Below are 17,352 nucleotides of genomic sequence, written 5' to 3'. Positions count from 1 at the left end.
CCCCTACCATTGCCTTGAAGGGGCGGCTTGCATCGCGCGTAACGAGTCTCTCTCTCTGCGCGCAACATGCACACACTGAAACCTTTCTGTGTGTGTGTGTGTGTGTGTGTGTGTGTGTGTGTGTGTGTGTGTGTGTGTGTGTGTGTGTGTGTGTGTGCCCGTGCGCCCGTCCCAAATTTGGCACACTTTTGAACGAAGTTATACTGTGATAGCGCTGAGAATGAATGCGTTCACAATTACGTTCATCTAGCGGAAATACACTACGTTCAGTTCACGTTCGCCAAAAAAATATGGTACATAACTGACTACTATTAATACTACTGTATACTATACAGTACTAATACTACACCTCTCTGACAGCTATGAGCTCTCTATAGACCTGCAGGATAAGAATGTACTATTAATACTACTGTATACTATACTATACTATACTATACTATACTATACTATACTATACTATACTATACTATACTATACTATACTATACTATACTATACTAGTACTACATCCTCTATGAGTTCTCTGTTGACCACTAGGATCTGCCCAGCACAACCACAGTCCAGTGGCGTCACGTGGGTAAAATAACATGGGATGCCAATATATATTTTTTTTTTTACTTTATTAAATCTTTTTATTCATTTTTATTTAAAAAAAAATTATATTTAAGTCAAGCAGTCACCATGTACACTACAGTATGGCTCGGCGGCCAGTCAAACTTTATTTTTATTTATTTAACAGATTGCAGAATGGGTACAATACAGTACAGCTCAATACACACAATTGTTAAGGGGATGCAGACCAGAGAAAGACTTTCGTCTTGTTTACACTATTAATAAAGTTTTCAATCAATCAATCAATCATGTTAGTTAGCATCGAAGCTAGCCATAACGTTAGTAATTTAGCATCCAAGCTTCTTACCTGGCCAATAATCCTCCTTGCTCCTCCTGGATAGATAGATTTGTTAAATCATTATATCCACATTGTGCTGGTCCTCAGTAAATGTCCCGCCGGCGAAAAATAAGTAGCTAATAAAGTGCTAAATGTTTGATAATAGAATAGAGGATTCTAACGTGCCTTACGGTGCCTGCTCTGTTAATAAATTTTTCAATCAATCAATCAATCCCGCGAGGGGATGACGTTCAGATCTATGGTTCAGACGTTGTCACGTGACTCATGTTAGATGCCAGTAATCCCAGTATGTGGATTCTAGAGTACTTTTTCTGCCAGAGGGACCAATGTTATCATGTGGAAAGGGCTTTAGTCAGCTCGACTGCTCGAATCCTATTGGCTAATAATTGGTTTTGGATGCATCACATGGTGGAAGCTAGGGAAAGACACCCCCCTCCTCCCCTCCTGCTTGAGCTGCAGACAGTGACTGACTGAGCACAGTGACTGCCAGCCTGCCTCAGTGAGTCTGACAGTGTAGAGAGTGAGAAAATAAAAAAATAAAAATGTATAACACAGAGATGAAAAATAATGATTTTTGATTATGATTGTAAACTATATAATTTTTTTTTTTTTTTTTCATATTTTATATTTCATATTCATATTTTAATGGGGAAGCCTGGCTTCCCTTGGCTTCCAGGAGGATTCGCCACTGCCACAGTCTGACACTGTTGACCACTGAGCAGCTCCACTGGAGTAGGTGGGGGTTCACTGCCTTGCCGAAAGGCACCTGGATAATAGTTGTTGCCGTAGCGGAGATTATGTCACCTCCTCCATTCAGATTTTCCCATCTGTACTTTCTGTTTACCTCTTCTCTGATTGGTCAACTGTTTGTATTCCTTGTCCCTGATAGGTGGAGATGCTGGAGAGGAAGTATGGCGGTTACCTTCTGTCTCGGCGTGCGGCGAGGACGATTCAGACGGCCTTCCGGCAATACCGCATGAACAAGAACTTTGAACGTCTACGAAGCTCCGCCTCCGAGAGCAGATTGACGCGACGCATCATCCTGTCAAACATGAGGATGCAGGTACGTACACACACACACACACACACACACACACACACACACACACACACACACACACACACACACACACACACACACACACACACACACACACACACACACACACACACACACACACACAAACACACACACACACACATTATAAAGAAGATGAGCATAATTAGAGATAATTACAGAGTTTCTTTTCTTTAAAGCTGCAATAACTATTTTCTGACCACTAGAGGGCACCCAGTCACCACTGTAAACAAACTCCTTTCTCCCAAAACAAAAGCCTTGTTACTAGGGATGTCCGATATTATCGGCCTACCGATATTATCGGCCGATATCGGCATTAAAATGTGATATCGGAAAATATCGGTATCGGTTTTCAATTTTTTTCTTTTTTTTTTAATTTTTTTTTTACATTTCTAGAACCTTTATTTACCCAGGCAAGCAAGTAAGAACACATTCAGATTTCTATTTATTGTCAAAAGTATGCATAATGTTGTGTTAATTCCACAACAAGAGATATGTAATAATGTTAATTACCTGAAATTATTCCATTTTTTGGGGGGGGGGGGGGGAAACCCTGCATATATCGGTATCGGTTGGTATCGGTTGATATCGGTATCGGAAATTAAGAGTTTGACAATATCGGTATATCGGTATCGGTAAAAAAGCCAATATCGAGCATCCCTACTTGTTACAGATCAAATATAAAACGACCTTATTGGCACAATATCCTTGTAACTAAGACCATTCACTGGAACAAATAATAATTTAACCTTATTTCAAACACACATTGTTACTGATGCTATAAGCTCCCTCCAGCAGCACCAAGGGTCTGGCAAACACTGTGCCAAATCCTTTGGGTTCAGCCTTTACACGCAGACCTGTTGACGGGAGGGGAAAGACTCTCTCTTGGGCATTTCCTAGTTGTTAAACAAGCTAGGTAAACATTTCACCCACAAAAAATAGAATACTGTTCTGTAGCACAATATTGATTGAGATTCAATGAATAAAATAAGTCTCAAATGCTTCGGTTTATAAAATAGGTTGAGCTAAAGCACATGCTGGGTTTTGTCAACAGGAAGGAAATGATGGAAAAACAACATACTATGTATTGGTGGTGCAGGGTCGTTTTGGGTGGGACACCATGACCCAATGAAGCCTTCTGATAGCATTAAGAGGTTTTGAAATGAGTGAAAAATACCATCAGAAAATTGTTATTGCAGCTTTCAGTGAAGGGTAGTCAGTTCTTCATTGAAAGAGTAAGAAGTTTGAGATGGAGACAGAGTAGGGGAGACTCGAAGAAGAGATTATCTGACTGTAGCTCACTATTGATCTTCCTGTGAATTGCTGATTGGTTCTGACCCAGTGTTGGTTGGTCTGGTGTGTTCCAGTACTCCTTTGACGAGCGCCAGCCTCACGGACAAGGCCAAGACCCGCCGCGGGCAGAGGAGACGGTGGACATGGATGACTCTTTTTCTAAACAGGTATGGACGTCATATCTATCTGACCTGTACATCACACATGCCTGAAACAGCCCTGCCCCAAATGCCTCATAATTATAACCATTTACTGACCTCCACGACCAAATTAATTTCAAAGGAAATGCGATAATGACTTTGAATTGCATGTATGCATACTAGGGATGTCCCGATCACGTTTTTTGCTCCCGATCCGATCCCGATCATGTGATTTTGAGTATCTGTCGATACCGATCTTTCCCGATCCAATCTTTCACATTAGCAACAACAACAAAAACAACAACAACCATTCTTAAATCATGACCACGTCAACTAGATTAGAATAATTTTAAATCGTAGTTCAGAGACTGAAAACGGGAGTGTGAAATAACGTTACAGGTAAAGAACATAAAATTATATTGTGATAAAGAAAGATTGCTAGCTAACGTTAGCTGGTTTATTAATAGCTAGCTAATGTTACCTAGCCTAGCTGCCTCACGCCAGTTAGCTTGTTAGCAAACGACACAAGCTTAGTTAGCTTGCAGAGAGTCATGAAAGATTCACTGCAAGGGCTCTTTTAGCTAACGCTAGCTAGGCATGTTAGCTACATTACAGTAGCAATCACTTCACTGTCTGCCTAGCTAGCGTTGGATACCAAGCAAGCTAACATTGACTTTAACGCCAGCGCTAGCTAATGGTTAGGTACAGTGATGGGAATAACGGCGCTATAAGTAATGGCGTTACTAACGGCATTCGTTTATTCAGTAACGAGTAATCTAATGGATTACTCTTCCAATCTTAATAACGCCGTTAGCGTTACTGCAAAAAAATGCGGCGCGTTACTATGAATGAACCTGTTTCTTTCATCAGACAGATCTCTGCGCCAAGAGGCAATAATATGTTCTTCCTTGTTTAGTGGGCAGTGCGCGAGCCAAGCATACATGCTGACGATTGGCTGAGGTTGAATAAAATGTCATGGTAAGCCAATCAGAGGTGGAGGTGGGCGGGTGTCTAAAGCATCCAGAGTCTGACACACAGCGCGACAAGACAAACGATCACTGATCAGTCAGCATGAGACCGCGGTCCGTGTAGTGTACGTTTTGAGCCCAAATAATCCAAAACGAATCCAACGAACAACACAAACCGAGCGACTCAGTCAACATGAGACCACGGGTCCATGAGCGTTTTGTGTTCACTCTTTGCAGCGCAGGGCACTGAGTGGCTCTACTGCAGTGCTGACAGCCTTATCAACAGTGCTGCACTTCCTGGTTTAATAGCACAGGCTTCAGGCTCAGAGATATAATATATCTCTGTATGTCATGCATGTCTTAAATGTCATGATTAGATTAGTTTAGATGATTCGATTAGATTCTTATATCTGTATGTTGTGTATGTCATTGATTGATTGATTGAAAAGTTTATTAACAGATTGCAGAATGGGTACAGTACAGTACAGCTCAATACATACAATTGTTAAGGGGATGCAGACCAGAAAAAGACTTTCGTCATAAATGTCATGAATTGAAAATGGGGGACCCTGATGTAAACAAGACGAAACTCTTTCTCTGGTCTGCATCCCCTTAACAATTGTGTGTATTGAGCCGTACTGTATTGTACCCATTCTGCAATCTGTTAATTAAAATGTTCAATCAATCAGTATATATTTGTTATTTATTTTTGCTTAACAAGCATAATTTAATGTTGCCCAGTTGTGGCCTGTTGAGGGGCAATACATATCAAAAGTTCCAAAACATCTATTCTGTTTGTATTTGTATGATCCACTATATAAACATAGTAATTATAATATCTACATAATCTACATTTGATTGGAGGCTAGTCTCACTTTGTCCCACAGCAACATTAACACTTTGGTTGCCTAAGGTTAAATTAATGATATACCATAGATTGCCAGCGCTATTTGTCTATGGAGAAAGTCCCCTTCTTTGCAGGGCTATAACTTCTATTGCTACATTGCCATTATTAGGGCCCATTCAAAGTCCTATATGTATTGTTCATTGTGTAGCAACGTTAAACTTTTTCATTCACATATTCATAGTAAAGTATGGTCTAATGTATAAGTATGTTTTCATCTCTTTCTGCAGCTTTCTCCAGAACGTGATATATAGCCCCAAATGCATTATATTGATGATGAAATACAGTTTGATGGCAATCAGCGCGATATAAAAAATTCCAACTAGACGTACTTCTAGAAGTTACTACACGTCATCTGATGTTGACCGGATGGGCGAGGGGGCGTTTATAATTCCGTGGGCAGCGTTATACCAATCATCTAATGTGGGTCAAATGTTGATAATATCAGTTATTATCGAAGACGGTAACGTTACATGCTGAAACTCACCCCAGTCTCCGCGCGCCGTTGGGCGATCATCGTCGAGTAGAAATTGTATCATTATGGGATATATTATTACCCGGTCCATCTCCAGCTTGTATAATGGTATATACGTCCAAATCATGTTGTTTATCGAGTTATTGGCAATCGATCGCTATGTAGTGTGACGAGCTAGAGTGCCGGAACCTATCCCGAGTGGCCGGAAGCAATACGGACATCTAGCACAACCTCTACTGCGCTTCCTGTTAAGCGGTTGCGCGATCGGCCACCAGATGGCGCTCCTGAACCGCCAGAGAGCTCAGTGGGTCCTGTTGGTGGATCTCAGGCCAGCGGAGGGACATTATGAATCCGATCGCAGATTTTTGAAATATTGATATAAAGACGACGTACAGCGTCCCCCGGCAACTTTAGCATGGCCAGCAAAGACGTCTAAAGACGGGTCCCGGCACCCAAAGTGTTAAAATAGTTTAGATTTGTGTATGTTGTTTATGTAAAAAAAAATCTTGAAAGTAACGCAATAGTTACTTTCTGAAGTAACTAGTTACTTTTATAATTTGTAACTGAGTAAGTAATTTAGTTACTTTTTGGAAGAAGTAACTGTAACTAGTTACTTTTTTAAAGTAACTTGCCCAACACTGGTTAGGTAACGCTAACGCTAGCTGCAAGGTAGCTCATATATTGATTTTTTATATATTTTTTTCCTGATCCCGATCCTCTGAAAATCACATGAACGGCCCCGATCCCGATCACGTGATCGGATCGGGACATCCCTAATGCATACTATAAATCATCAAAATTGTCTGAACATTAATGAGTTATGCAGTGTTGCATCAGAAAAGTAAATACCGTCTTTTCTGCATAAGGAAACCTTTATGGCTGCGTTCATCATTGTTTCCATAGACACAGTGTATGAACATTGCTGCACAGACGCTCTGCAATTAAATTATTGAACTTTTTTCAACTTCAGTTCTTATTTTTAAAGGAGACTAAAAAGGAAAGGGGGAAGGATTATTATAAGATTTATTCAATATGTTAACACTTTGATTGCCAGCCGTGTTTTCCTTTTTACCCCCTTGAATGCCACCATCCACTCCAATGTTAACTTAATATCGCCTAATCTATGTTTTAAATTATGGCTATGTGTCTAATCTGCCCGTTGCTTATCAAAGACTCATTTTCCAGTCAACATTGTCAAGGCAGATTGTTTTTTTATCGCTTCATTTCCGTTTGATAGCATTTTGAAAATCACTAGTTTTCGCGGAAAAAACAACCCATTCTATGATAATCGTCTTTTACTGGAATATTCCAGAACGTTGTCATTTGTCGGCCTATTTATGAATCGTTTTCAAATAAACGCTAGATGATCGATAGTATGTGTGCGCACGCACGCTCGTGCCGCGCGCTGATAATCGCTGCTCTTATTTCCTGATGGCTTTTACAGTCAAAACAGCTATATCACATATAGGGGAACGCTTATATATCCGTGAAAACAAGTCTGATTATCCTAAGACTGATAACATAGATTCCTTACCTGAGGTCAGATGGTATCCAAATGGTTTATTCCAATTTCCGATCGCCGTTCGAAAAAATCCCTCATTTGATTGATCCATCGTGTATACAGTAAAACACATATTCGCCGCGGCACCAAGGCTCCAGAATGAACTCTGGTAGACCCCGGTTACATCAGTGAGAAGTAAAATGTGGAGTCAGAAATCCTTTCTCCCATTCACTTTCATTGAGTCCAATCCAAAAGGGTGATTTACCATCTGGGAGACGATAGGGGGCGCTTTTTTCACATCTGAGCGCCGGCGGTGCCTGGATCTCCAACGGTAGGCTCGCTTGATGCAATACGATTTCAGATCGCAAAAATATATATATATATATATTCTCGTGACGTGGCATTCAACGGTCGGGGGGTAAACCAGAGGAAATCCTTGAGTGGCTTTCAAAGTGTTAAGGGACAATTATAAGAGTATTAGGGATAGACCCTTTTTGCCTTGATTCCGATCCAAGTTATTTAATATTGAGTACCTGCCAATACTGAGTCCCGATCCAATATTTACCTTTTTCATATTATTCATAATACAGCTGCTCCATTTAAGTTAGTAATGGTGGCCAATCCAATGGGCCTCATAAAATCTGTTTTTATCTTTTCTTAAATTCTGTTTTATTCTCAAATTTAGTTTGTTCCATGTTAGTTTTTCGGATACATAAAAAAAAGGGATTTTATGTGTGTGTGCATAATGTGTGTGCATATGCATGTGTGTGTGTGTGTGTTGTGTGTGTGTGTGTATTATGTATGTGTGTGTGTGCATATGTGTGTGTGTGTGTGTGTGTGTGTGTGTGTGTGTGTGTGTGTGTGTGTGTGTGTGTGTGTGTGTGTGTGTGCGTATGTGTGTGTGTGTGTGTGTGTGTGTGTGTGTGTGTGTGTGTGTGTGTGTGTGAGTGTGAGTGTGAGTGAGTGAGTGTGAGTGTGTTTGTGGGATGCACCTGATTGGGTAAATAACATGGTGGTGCTCTAGTGAGACATCTAGTGGCTAAATGCTATCTATAGCACCTTTAACAAAAGAAAATACTTGGTCGACTAATAGCAAGCAGCCCTAAAATCTATTTATTGTTATTAGTATTAAATTAATTAATTTTGGACCAGCGGGGTTGACTCAATACAGCCTTATTTCAAAACGACCTCTCATTCTCTCTTATAGTTCTATAGTGAAAATACAGAGAATGAGAGAATAGCACAGAGAAAGAGAGAACATAGCACAGAGAAAGAGAGAACATAGCACAGAGAAAGAGAGAACATAGCACAGAGAAAGAGAGAACACAGCACAGATAAAGAGAGAACACAGCACAGAGAAAGAGAGAACACAGCACAGAGAAAGAGAGAACACAGCACAGAGAAAGAGAGAACACAGCACAGAGAAAGCGAGAACAGCACAGAGAAAGAGAGAACACAGCACATAGAAAGCGAGAACAGCACAGAGAAAGAGAGAACATAGCACAGAGAAAGAGAGAACACAGCACAGAGAAAGAGAGAACACAGCACAGAGAAAGAGAGAACACAGCACAGAGAAAGCGAGAACAGCACAGAGAAAGAGAGAACACAGCACAGATAAAGAGAGAACACAGCACAGAGAAAGAGAGAACACAGCACAGAGAAAGAGAGAACACAGCACAGAGAAAGAGAGAACACAGCACAGATAAAGAGAGAACACAGCACAGATAAAGAGAGAACACAGCACAGAGAAAGAGAGAACACAGCACAGATAAAGAGAGAACACAGCACAGAGAAAGAGAGAACATAGCACAGATAAAGAGAGAACACAGCACAGAGAAAGAGAGAACACAGCACAGAGAAAGAGAGAACACAGCACAGATAAAGAGAGAACACAGCACAGAGAAAGAGAGAACACAGCACAGAGAAAGCGAGAACACAGCACAGATAAAGAGAGAACACAGCACAGAGAAAGAGAGAACATAGCACAGATAAAGAGAGAACACAGCACAGATAAAGAGAGAACAGCACAGAGAAAGAGAGAGAGCAGCACAGAGAAAGCGAGAACACAGCACATAGAAAGCGAGAACAGCACAGAGAAAGCGAGAACAGCACAGAGAAAGAGAGAACACAGCACAGATAAAGAGAGAACACAGCACAGAGAAAGAGAGAACACAGCACAGAGAAAGAGAAAACACAGCACAGAGAAAGAGAGAACACAGCACAGAGAAAGAGAGAACACAGCACATAGAAAGCGAGAACAGCACAGAGAAAGCGAGAACAGCACAGAGAAAGAGAGAACACAGCACAGATAAAGAGAGAACACAGCACAGAGAAAGAGAGAACACAGCACAGAGAAAGAGAAAACACAGCACAGAGAAAGAGAGAACACAGCACAGAGAAAGAGAGAACACAGCACAGAGAAAGCGAGAACAGCACAGAGAAAGCGAGAACACAGCACAGAGAAAGAGAGAACAGCACAGAGAAAGAGAAAACATAACAGAGAAAGAGAGAACATACTGTAGCACAGAGAGAGAGTTAAAGGCCAACCTCTAGGTTAAACCCTACTGATCAATTATGGGTAGTTTACATCATTGGTATATAATTTCATTATTTATTTATTTCCATTTGACACCGGAAATGCCACTCTGAAAGAGTTAAAAAGGTCCACGCACGAATAACATGCACGCGCGAATCAAAAAAGCTTATCAAAACGCCGACGTCACAACAGGTGTGGCTTGCATATTAATGAGCCGAATCTAATGTTGCTTTTCCACTAAAATAAAGTACTCAGTTTGTCTCCGTGTGGGGAGGCGGGGCTGCTGGTGATCAGCATGAGAGCTCCAGAAATGTCACGTGAAAAACTGCAGACCACTGATTGGTCAGAAGAGAGACGCGTGACGTCACTGTTTGGGGAGTCTGAACGAAAACAGAATGTCCGCGCCGCCATCTTTAATGTCTCGCGTAGGATATCTTTTGTGTTTGCAGCAAGAAACGAGTGCAATAAAAAAGGATACAGTCACTGTGTATTCTGCCTCATTTATTGATGAAACAAAACCGACATCAACACAATTTGCCACCGAGCGGAGAGTTTAGTCTGACAAAAAGATCGCTGATTAGTTACGCTTGTTGTTGGGGGTTAGGGACGTAACGTTAGTTAGCCTAATGCTAACGTTAGCAGATAGACACGAGAGGCTATCTGTGTAGAATAGACACAATGAGGTAACGTTAGCGTTAGCATAATAGACACAACGAGAGTCTGGTTAATGTTGTGATTGATTGAATGAAAACTGTGTTTTACTCTGGCTTGCCAAGCTCATCATAGCCCCTTTCGTGACTGATGCACCGAGTGAAGCTTGTGGACTCGACAACAGCGGCGGCCGCAGGGCGCCGGAGCCCGCAGCGCTAGTTAGCTCATAGCTATCGTGTAACACTAGCCTTTGCGGGCTCGGGCGCCCTGCGGCTGCCGCCGCCGTCGCGTCCATGGGCCCCCCGGCAGGGCACCCGTGGGGTCGGGTCGGGGTGTACAGAGAGGAGAGAACCATTTTGGGTCGGCCGTTCATGCCGGCCAGCGAGCCGGATGTCGGGATATGTTGTTAGCACAATAGCTACCAAGCTAAGCTATGTTATCTACTAACGTTATAAACACAATGTGTACAACGACACAATGATTTACATTATTACAAATATGGTAACGTGGTTAGCTTTAGAGATGGATGGATGGCTATAATCACGGAGCAATAGTGAGGTGAAACAGATACATTTCCATTCGGCTAGTAGTAGCAAGCATATATCTATGGTAGCAAGGCTCTCTGCCTGCCACTAGCTGTGTGACTCTCAGCGCCCCCTGGTGATACCCCTGGTGACCAATACCTGTTGTGACGACATTACACGTGCACGTTATAAACCATTGATTAAAATATGCAAGTGCATGTTGATTGTGTTGGGCAGACAAAATGTTTTGATAAAAACGCTAAAACTGGGTCAATTTCAATACTTTTTTTTACAATTCTTCATGAAAGTCACTGTTGGCCTAGTCCACATTGTTTATTGAACAAAAATACAACGTGGAGGTTGACCTTTAACATAGCAGAGAGAAAGAGAGAACAGCACAGAGAAAGAGAGAACAGCACAGAGAAAGAGAGAACATAACACAGAGAACATAACACAGAGAACATAGCACAGAGAGAACATAGCACAGCGAAAGAGAGAACAGCACAAATCAATTTAAAACAGCACAGAGAAAGAGAAAACATAACAGAGAAAGAGAAAACATAACAGGGAAAGAGAGAACATAACACAGAGAGAACATAGCACAGAGAAAGAGAACAGCACAGATAAAGAGGGAACTTAACACAGAAAAAGAGAACATAGCACAGAGAACAGCACAGAAAAAGAGATAACAGCACAGAGAAAGAGTTAACATAACACAGATAAAGAGAAAACAGCACAGAGAAAGAGAGAACAGCACAGAGAAAGAGAGAACACAGCACAGAGAAAGAGAGAACACAGCACAGAGAAAGAGAGAACAGCACAGAGAAAGAGAGAACAGCACAGAGAAAGAGAACACGGCACAGAGAAAGAGAGAACACAGCACAGAGAAAGAGAACACAGCACAGAGAAAGAGAGAACACGGCACAGAGAAAGAGAGAACAGCACAGAGAAAGAGAACACAGCACAGAGAAAGAGAGAACAGCACGAGAAAGAGAACACAGCACAGAGAAAGAGAGAACAACACAGAGAAAGAGAGAACAACACAGATAAAGAGAACACAGCACAGAGAAAGAGAGAACACAGCACAGAGAAAGAGAGAACAACAAAGTGAAAGAGAGAACACAGCACATAGAAAGAGAGAACAGCACAGATAAAGAGAGAACAGCACAGAGAAAAAGAGAACACAGCACAGAGAAAGAGAGAACAGCACAGAGAAAGAGAGAACACAGCACAGAGAAAGAGAGAACAGCACAGAGAAAGAGAGAACACAGCACAGAGAAAGAGAGAACAGCACAGAGAAAGAGAGAACAGCACAGAGAAAGAGTGAACAGCACAGAAAAAGAGAAAACAGCACAGAGAAAGAGGTAACTTAACACGGATAAACAGAGAACACAGAAAAAGAGAGAACAGCACAGAGAAAGAGGTAACATAACACAGAGAAAGAGAGAACATAGCACAGATAAAGAGAGAACAGCACAAAGAAAGAGAGAGAGCAGCGCAGAGCTCCTGAGTCATGTGTTGATATTAAATGATTGTTTAGATGATGGACAAGTAGATTGTTGCTTTCTCATCACAATCCTACTAAAATCTGGTTAATTAGCGGGAGGTGGTTAATCATTAGTGTAACTGAGGGGTACAATTCCCTGACTGTATTGATAAGTATGGTATCATTAAACCACTACCGCTTTATGTACTTTAACTACTGGCCATACAGTACACGATATCTAAATATGATGAACACTTTCCCACAATGAAATCGGGTCCACACAAAGGTAATAATCAAATATTTAATATATAGCAAAGGGTACATATAACATTCACTATTACGTTTATGATTTGAATGCACTTGTAAGGCAAATTAGTACTCGTAGGCAAATCAACACTGAATGTCCAATCTCTGGTTACGCAGGAAGCAAGTATACAACCTGGCTCTTAGGGAATTATAACGATGGCACACTTAATGATTATAGCTGGATATACTGTAGGGGTCCTCCCGGTTGTAAGCCGGTAGGGGGGGTAGGAGAGCCGTCGGCAGTATCCCGTCTGGTCAACGATTTCTAGAGAGAATTCAGGTACAGAAGACAGTGCAGTAGAATCTTGATCCACAGATGAATACACCTTGGCTCTCTTGTAGGCTGTAGCTGTAGCTGTAGCTGTAGCTGTAGGTCCACAATGAAGAAGAAGCGAGGCGACCTCAGTCTGGTCTGAGCGCCGTCTCACCTTGACTCCTCTCGGGGTAAATCCAACACTCACCGGTGTTGGCGATTATCCGCTCCACAAATCAAAGTACCAAAGCAAATATATATTCCATGCCGCATAGGGCTCAGCAGTCGTCGGGTAGGTAATCCAATGTACAGGTCCACTCGGTCCTCGCCTAGAACTCCTCGGATGAAAGCACCACGTGTGGTCTGCCCAACCTGGTTAAGACTCTAGATAACACGAGGAAGCGACGGGGATGCTGCTCACTTTAGAACTCTAACCGCACGATGCACCATACATAATAGACTATTATTACTTAATAGAAATACGGTGCCAAACTCTGACAATTCAGCTATTAATTCGCACGAGGTCTCAATGCTATTCTAAGGCCAAACAGGCCATACTACACCGCACGCGGTATCGTGGGGTGAGGCTTCACGTTCTGTTACTTAGTTGGGTAGAAGGGTAAAGGACTAAGGGATAAGAGGACTTCTACATTTCTTGCGCCATATTTATATGCACGGTGAACAAATAGTGCCACTCTCTTTTCGGTAGCCGTATTCCTGCGCAGAGCCGGGGCTAGTAGGGACATGTTTCGTCGGTACCATTGAACTTGGCTCCAAGGGGCTTGTCTCCTGGCGCCAGGTCCTTGTCCAATAAGAGAATGAACTATTATGGGCTAGTAGACTAAAGGGATATTCCGTGTATATGTACAAGGAATATACAAGGGATATCAAACGATATACAAATACTATTCAATATATATCCATAAATAAATATATATATTCGGTTTAATCTGATCCTTCACAACAATTAGTGTTAATGAGGATGATGTTCTATTTCATACTGGTTTCCGCTCAGCGTCATTCTGCACTAACCTCACTTCGTGCACAGCACTGAATAAAAACTCCACAATGTACCTTTACATACCGACATCCGTCTGGCCACACCCCTATCCGCTTACCTTCATAAGCAGGTGTGTGGTCACCTACTCGCCTCCTTCTTCACTTTCACCACAAGGAAGTGCCTTGGTATATACCCCACTTGACGAGGTTGTTTAGTTGAAAAAAGTTGATACGAGTCATAATGTTTACCTCGGAGGGTCGCGCTAGCAACGCCACCCTTTACCAGCGGTTCTATTGCCTCCTCTGTCGTGCGTCTTGGAGCGGGGTTGAGGCCTCTCTCGTGGTCGGCAGCTACGCCCGGTAGGCGTCCGATAGATAGTTTGCCTCTCCAAGGAGCTGGTGCACCAGCGCCGTCTCCTGTGCGATGGCCTGGTTCCGGCTCTGGTTCCTCTGCCTCCGGGGAGTCGTCCGCTGTTGGGCGGCCGGCTCCTCTGGTTGCGGGGGATTTGAGACGCAAACTTTTTGCGTCGGCTGGCTCCCGTCGCAAGATGGTGGCTTGTAGACGCAAACGGCCTGGTTTTGGTGAGTTGCTGGAGCCGGATGAGGATGCGTCTGATTCTCCATGGCCGATGGAAACAGAGGACTACATGGTAGAAGCGGACGGGTTCTTGTTCGAAGCCCCGGTGGAGACATGCCCGCCGCCCGTCCAGGTAACACTGGAGGGGGGTGAGATGTCACCTTGGGATTCCTCGTATGCAGATGTTGGGTTAGAACCTCCGACTCGGCGGCGGGATGCCCTGCTAAGCGTCACCAGTATTCATAGAACTTGGTTATATACATAACCTTACGTTAATCCTTCTCCACTCCTCACTAATTAAACCAACAGGCCCCCGTCAAACCCCTCTTCAATTCACCTTCATCACCTTATCCTTCATTCAGCCAAACAAAATCATGGACCATTATGAATTTAAGAAAGATGGAGGTTCAGGCACTTCAGGCAAGTTCAAGACCACTGGATGGATGGAAAGGTGGGTGAATGGGTGGATGGGTGGATGGAAGGATGGAAGGATGGATGGATGGATAGATGGATGGATGGATCTGAGCTCAAAGTGCTCAAAGCAAACATCCTCCACTTGTTGTTAGTATGTGTTGTGAGGAGGAAGTGAAACATGAATGAACTGTAACATGTGTCACTTTTTCCAAAATCAAGTTCCTATCAAGTTAAACTGAATTTGTTCTAGTTAGTTGAAACTTTTAGCCTCTCCCTCTGGTGGCCCAATGCCTTTGCATAATCGTGAGCAATCCCAAAACAACGTCATCAGTTTGGATAGTTTGGGGTGGCACACAACTGAGAGAGAGAGAGAGAGAGAGAGAGAGAGAGAGAGAGAGAGAGAGAGAGAGAGAGAGTTTTGTGGCTAATTTGGTTAGATTGGATGAACTCACACGGTTCCCATGTCAGCAGTCAAGCTGCTAGGCGGAGAGATAGAGAGAGGGAGATGCAGGCGTTTTGCAGAGAGCGTGCAAAACAGTTTTGAGGAAAGTCTTGTTAAATACTTCACCTATAAACATACCAGTAAATGCAGATTATGGAAGACAATTTAGCATGACTACATTATTCATCTGGGACACTGGAGAGCAGATTGTGAAATTAATAGAAGAGATAACTGACCCATCATTACAGTTCCATTATCATTTGAGCAGATTAAAGGATTTTGGAAGAACAAGTGACGGCTCTAGTGTGTGTCTGGTTCCTCAGGTGAAGTCTCTGGCTGACTCCATGGATGACTCTCTGACCTGCCAGTCGGGCCGTGAGGACTCCCAGGAGGCAGGAGGAGATGGAGAGGAGGAGGAAGAGGAGGAGGGTGATGAAGAGGAGGAGGAGGAAGGTGAGGAGGATGAGGAGGAAGAAGAGTACGGAGAGTGCGGATGGAGCAACAGCAACACCTCTCAACGCGGGACAAGGAGAGGAGCGCGGGCGGGCGGGAGAGGAGGATCAGAGCGAGGAGGCGCAGCCACCCACGAGGACAACACCTCCTTTAGCGACATCACCCTCTACATGGACCAAGTATCGCCTCTCTCCAGACCTCCCTCCTCCCCCAACTCCAGACCTCCCTCCTCCCCTATCTCCCACCCAGCCTCCAGCTCGGACACAGAGTACTGGGCGGGAGGTCACAGAGGAGGCGCAGTAGGCAGGGAGGACAGCAGGGACACGGAGGGAGGAGGGAGTAATGCTAGCAGGAGGAGCAGCACTCCCTGTACGGAATGCCGAGGGGAGTACAGAGGGAGAGGAGGAGGGCACCTCCCCGTGCTGACCATTGAACCACCCAGTGACAGCTCTGTAGACATGAGTGACAGGTCAGTGTTTTCTAGTTGTTCTTGTTTTTTTTTTTTTTTTTTTTTCATCCCAATTTAGTCGTTATGCCAATTCCCCCCTCCCCTTCCTGGTTGTTGCGCGCATTTGCCCCCTACTTGCCGGTCTAGGGAGCCCTGAAGTCTATCACATGCTTCCTCCGATACATACAAGGAGTAGTAGTAGTACCGGTAGTTGTAGTAGTAGTTGTAGTAGTAGTAGTAGAGTAGTACTTGTTGTGATCATAGTAGTACAGTAGTAGTAGTAGTAGTAGTAGTAGTAGTAGTAGTAGTAGTAGTAGTAGTAGTAGTAGTAGTAGTAGTAGTAGTAGTAGTAGTAGTAGCAGTAGTAGTAGCAGCAGTAGTAGTAGTAGTAGTAGTAGTAGTAGTAGTAGTAGTAGTAGAGGTAGCAGTAGTAGTAGTAGCAGTAATAGCAGTAGTAGTGGTAGAGGTAGCGGTAGTAGTAGCAGTAGTAGCAGTAGTAGTAGTAGTAGTAGTAGTAGTAGTAGTAGTAGTAGTAGTAGTAGTAGTAGTAGTAGTAGTAGTAGTAGTAGTAGTAGTAGTAGTAGTACTTTTAGTATTAGTGATACTAGGGCTGTCTTAAATACTTCGAAGCTTCGAAGCTTCGTTCGATGGCACAAGCTTCGAACATTAAAAAAAAATCGAAGTTTAAAAAATAAATAAAAAAATCCTTTTTTTTCTTTTTTTTTTTACTTCGGTGTGTGTGTGTGTGTGTGTGTGTGTGTAGATGTTCTCAAAGATTAAGTTAAAACATTTACCTTTATTGGTTGTAAGTAGTGATGCACGATATATCTGCCGCCGATATAATATCGGCCGATATGGCAGTTTTTTTTACACATCGGTATCGGTCCGATATCAAGATAGGGCCGATAGGGGCTGATAAAAAAAAATATATATAAGTTACAAAAGTTTAAAAAAAATGCGTTTTGGAAAATAGCTCTTTATTTGATTATCATAAA

General features: G+C 42.8%; 1 protein-coding gene across 1 annotated transcript in view; it reads left to right on the top strand.

The window, feature by feature from the left end:
* The window catches only part of LOC311243991 (IQ motif and SEC7 domain-containing protein 2-like), a gene marked incomplete at both ends in the record, with an annotated part of 327,990 nt that overhangs the window by 270,100 nt on the left and 40,538 nt on the right, over positions 1–17,352 (top strand). Inside the window, 3 exons of the mRNA XM_084333399.1 lie at positions 1,799–1,972; positions 3,355–3,447; positions 15,780–16,378. Of these exons, the coding sequence (XP_084189525.1) occupies positions 1,799–1,972; positions 3,355–3,447; positions 15,780–16,378 (866 nt within the window). The remainder of the gene's footprint in view (positions 1–1,798; positions 1,973–3,354; positions 3,448–15,779; positions 16,379–17,352) is intronic.

This window comes from Notolepis coatsorum, assembly GCF_963971535.1.
Source record: "Notolepis coatsorum genome assembly, chromosome: 17".
Taxonomy (NCBI): Eukaryota; Metazoa; Chordata; class Actinopteri; order Aulopiformes; family Paralepididae; genus Notolepis; species Notolepis coatsorum.
This window is presented reverse-complemented; position numbering and strand designations above follow the sequence as displayed.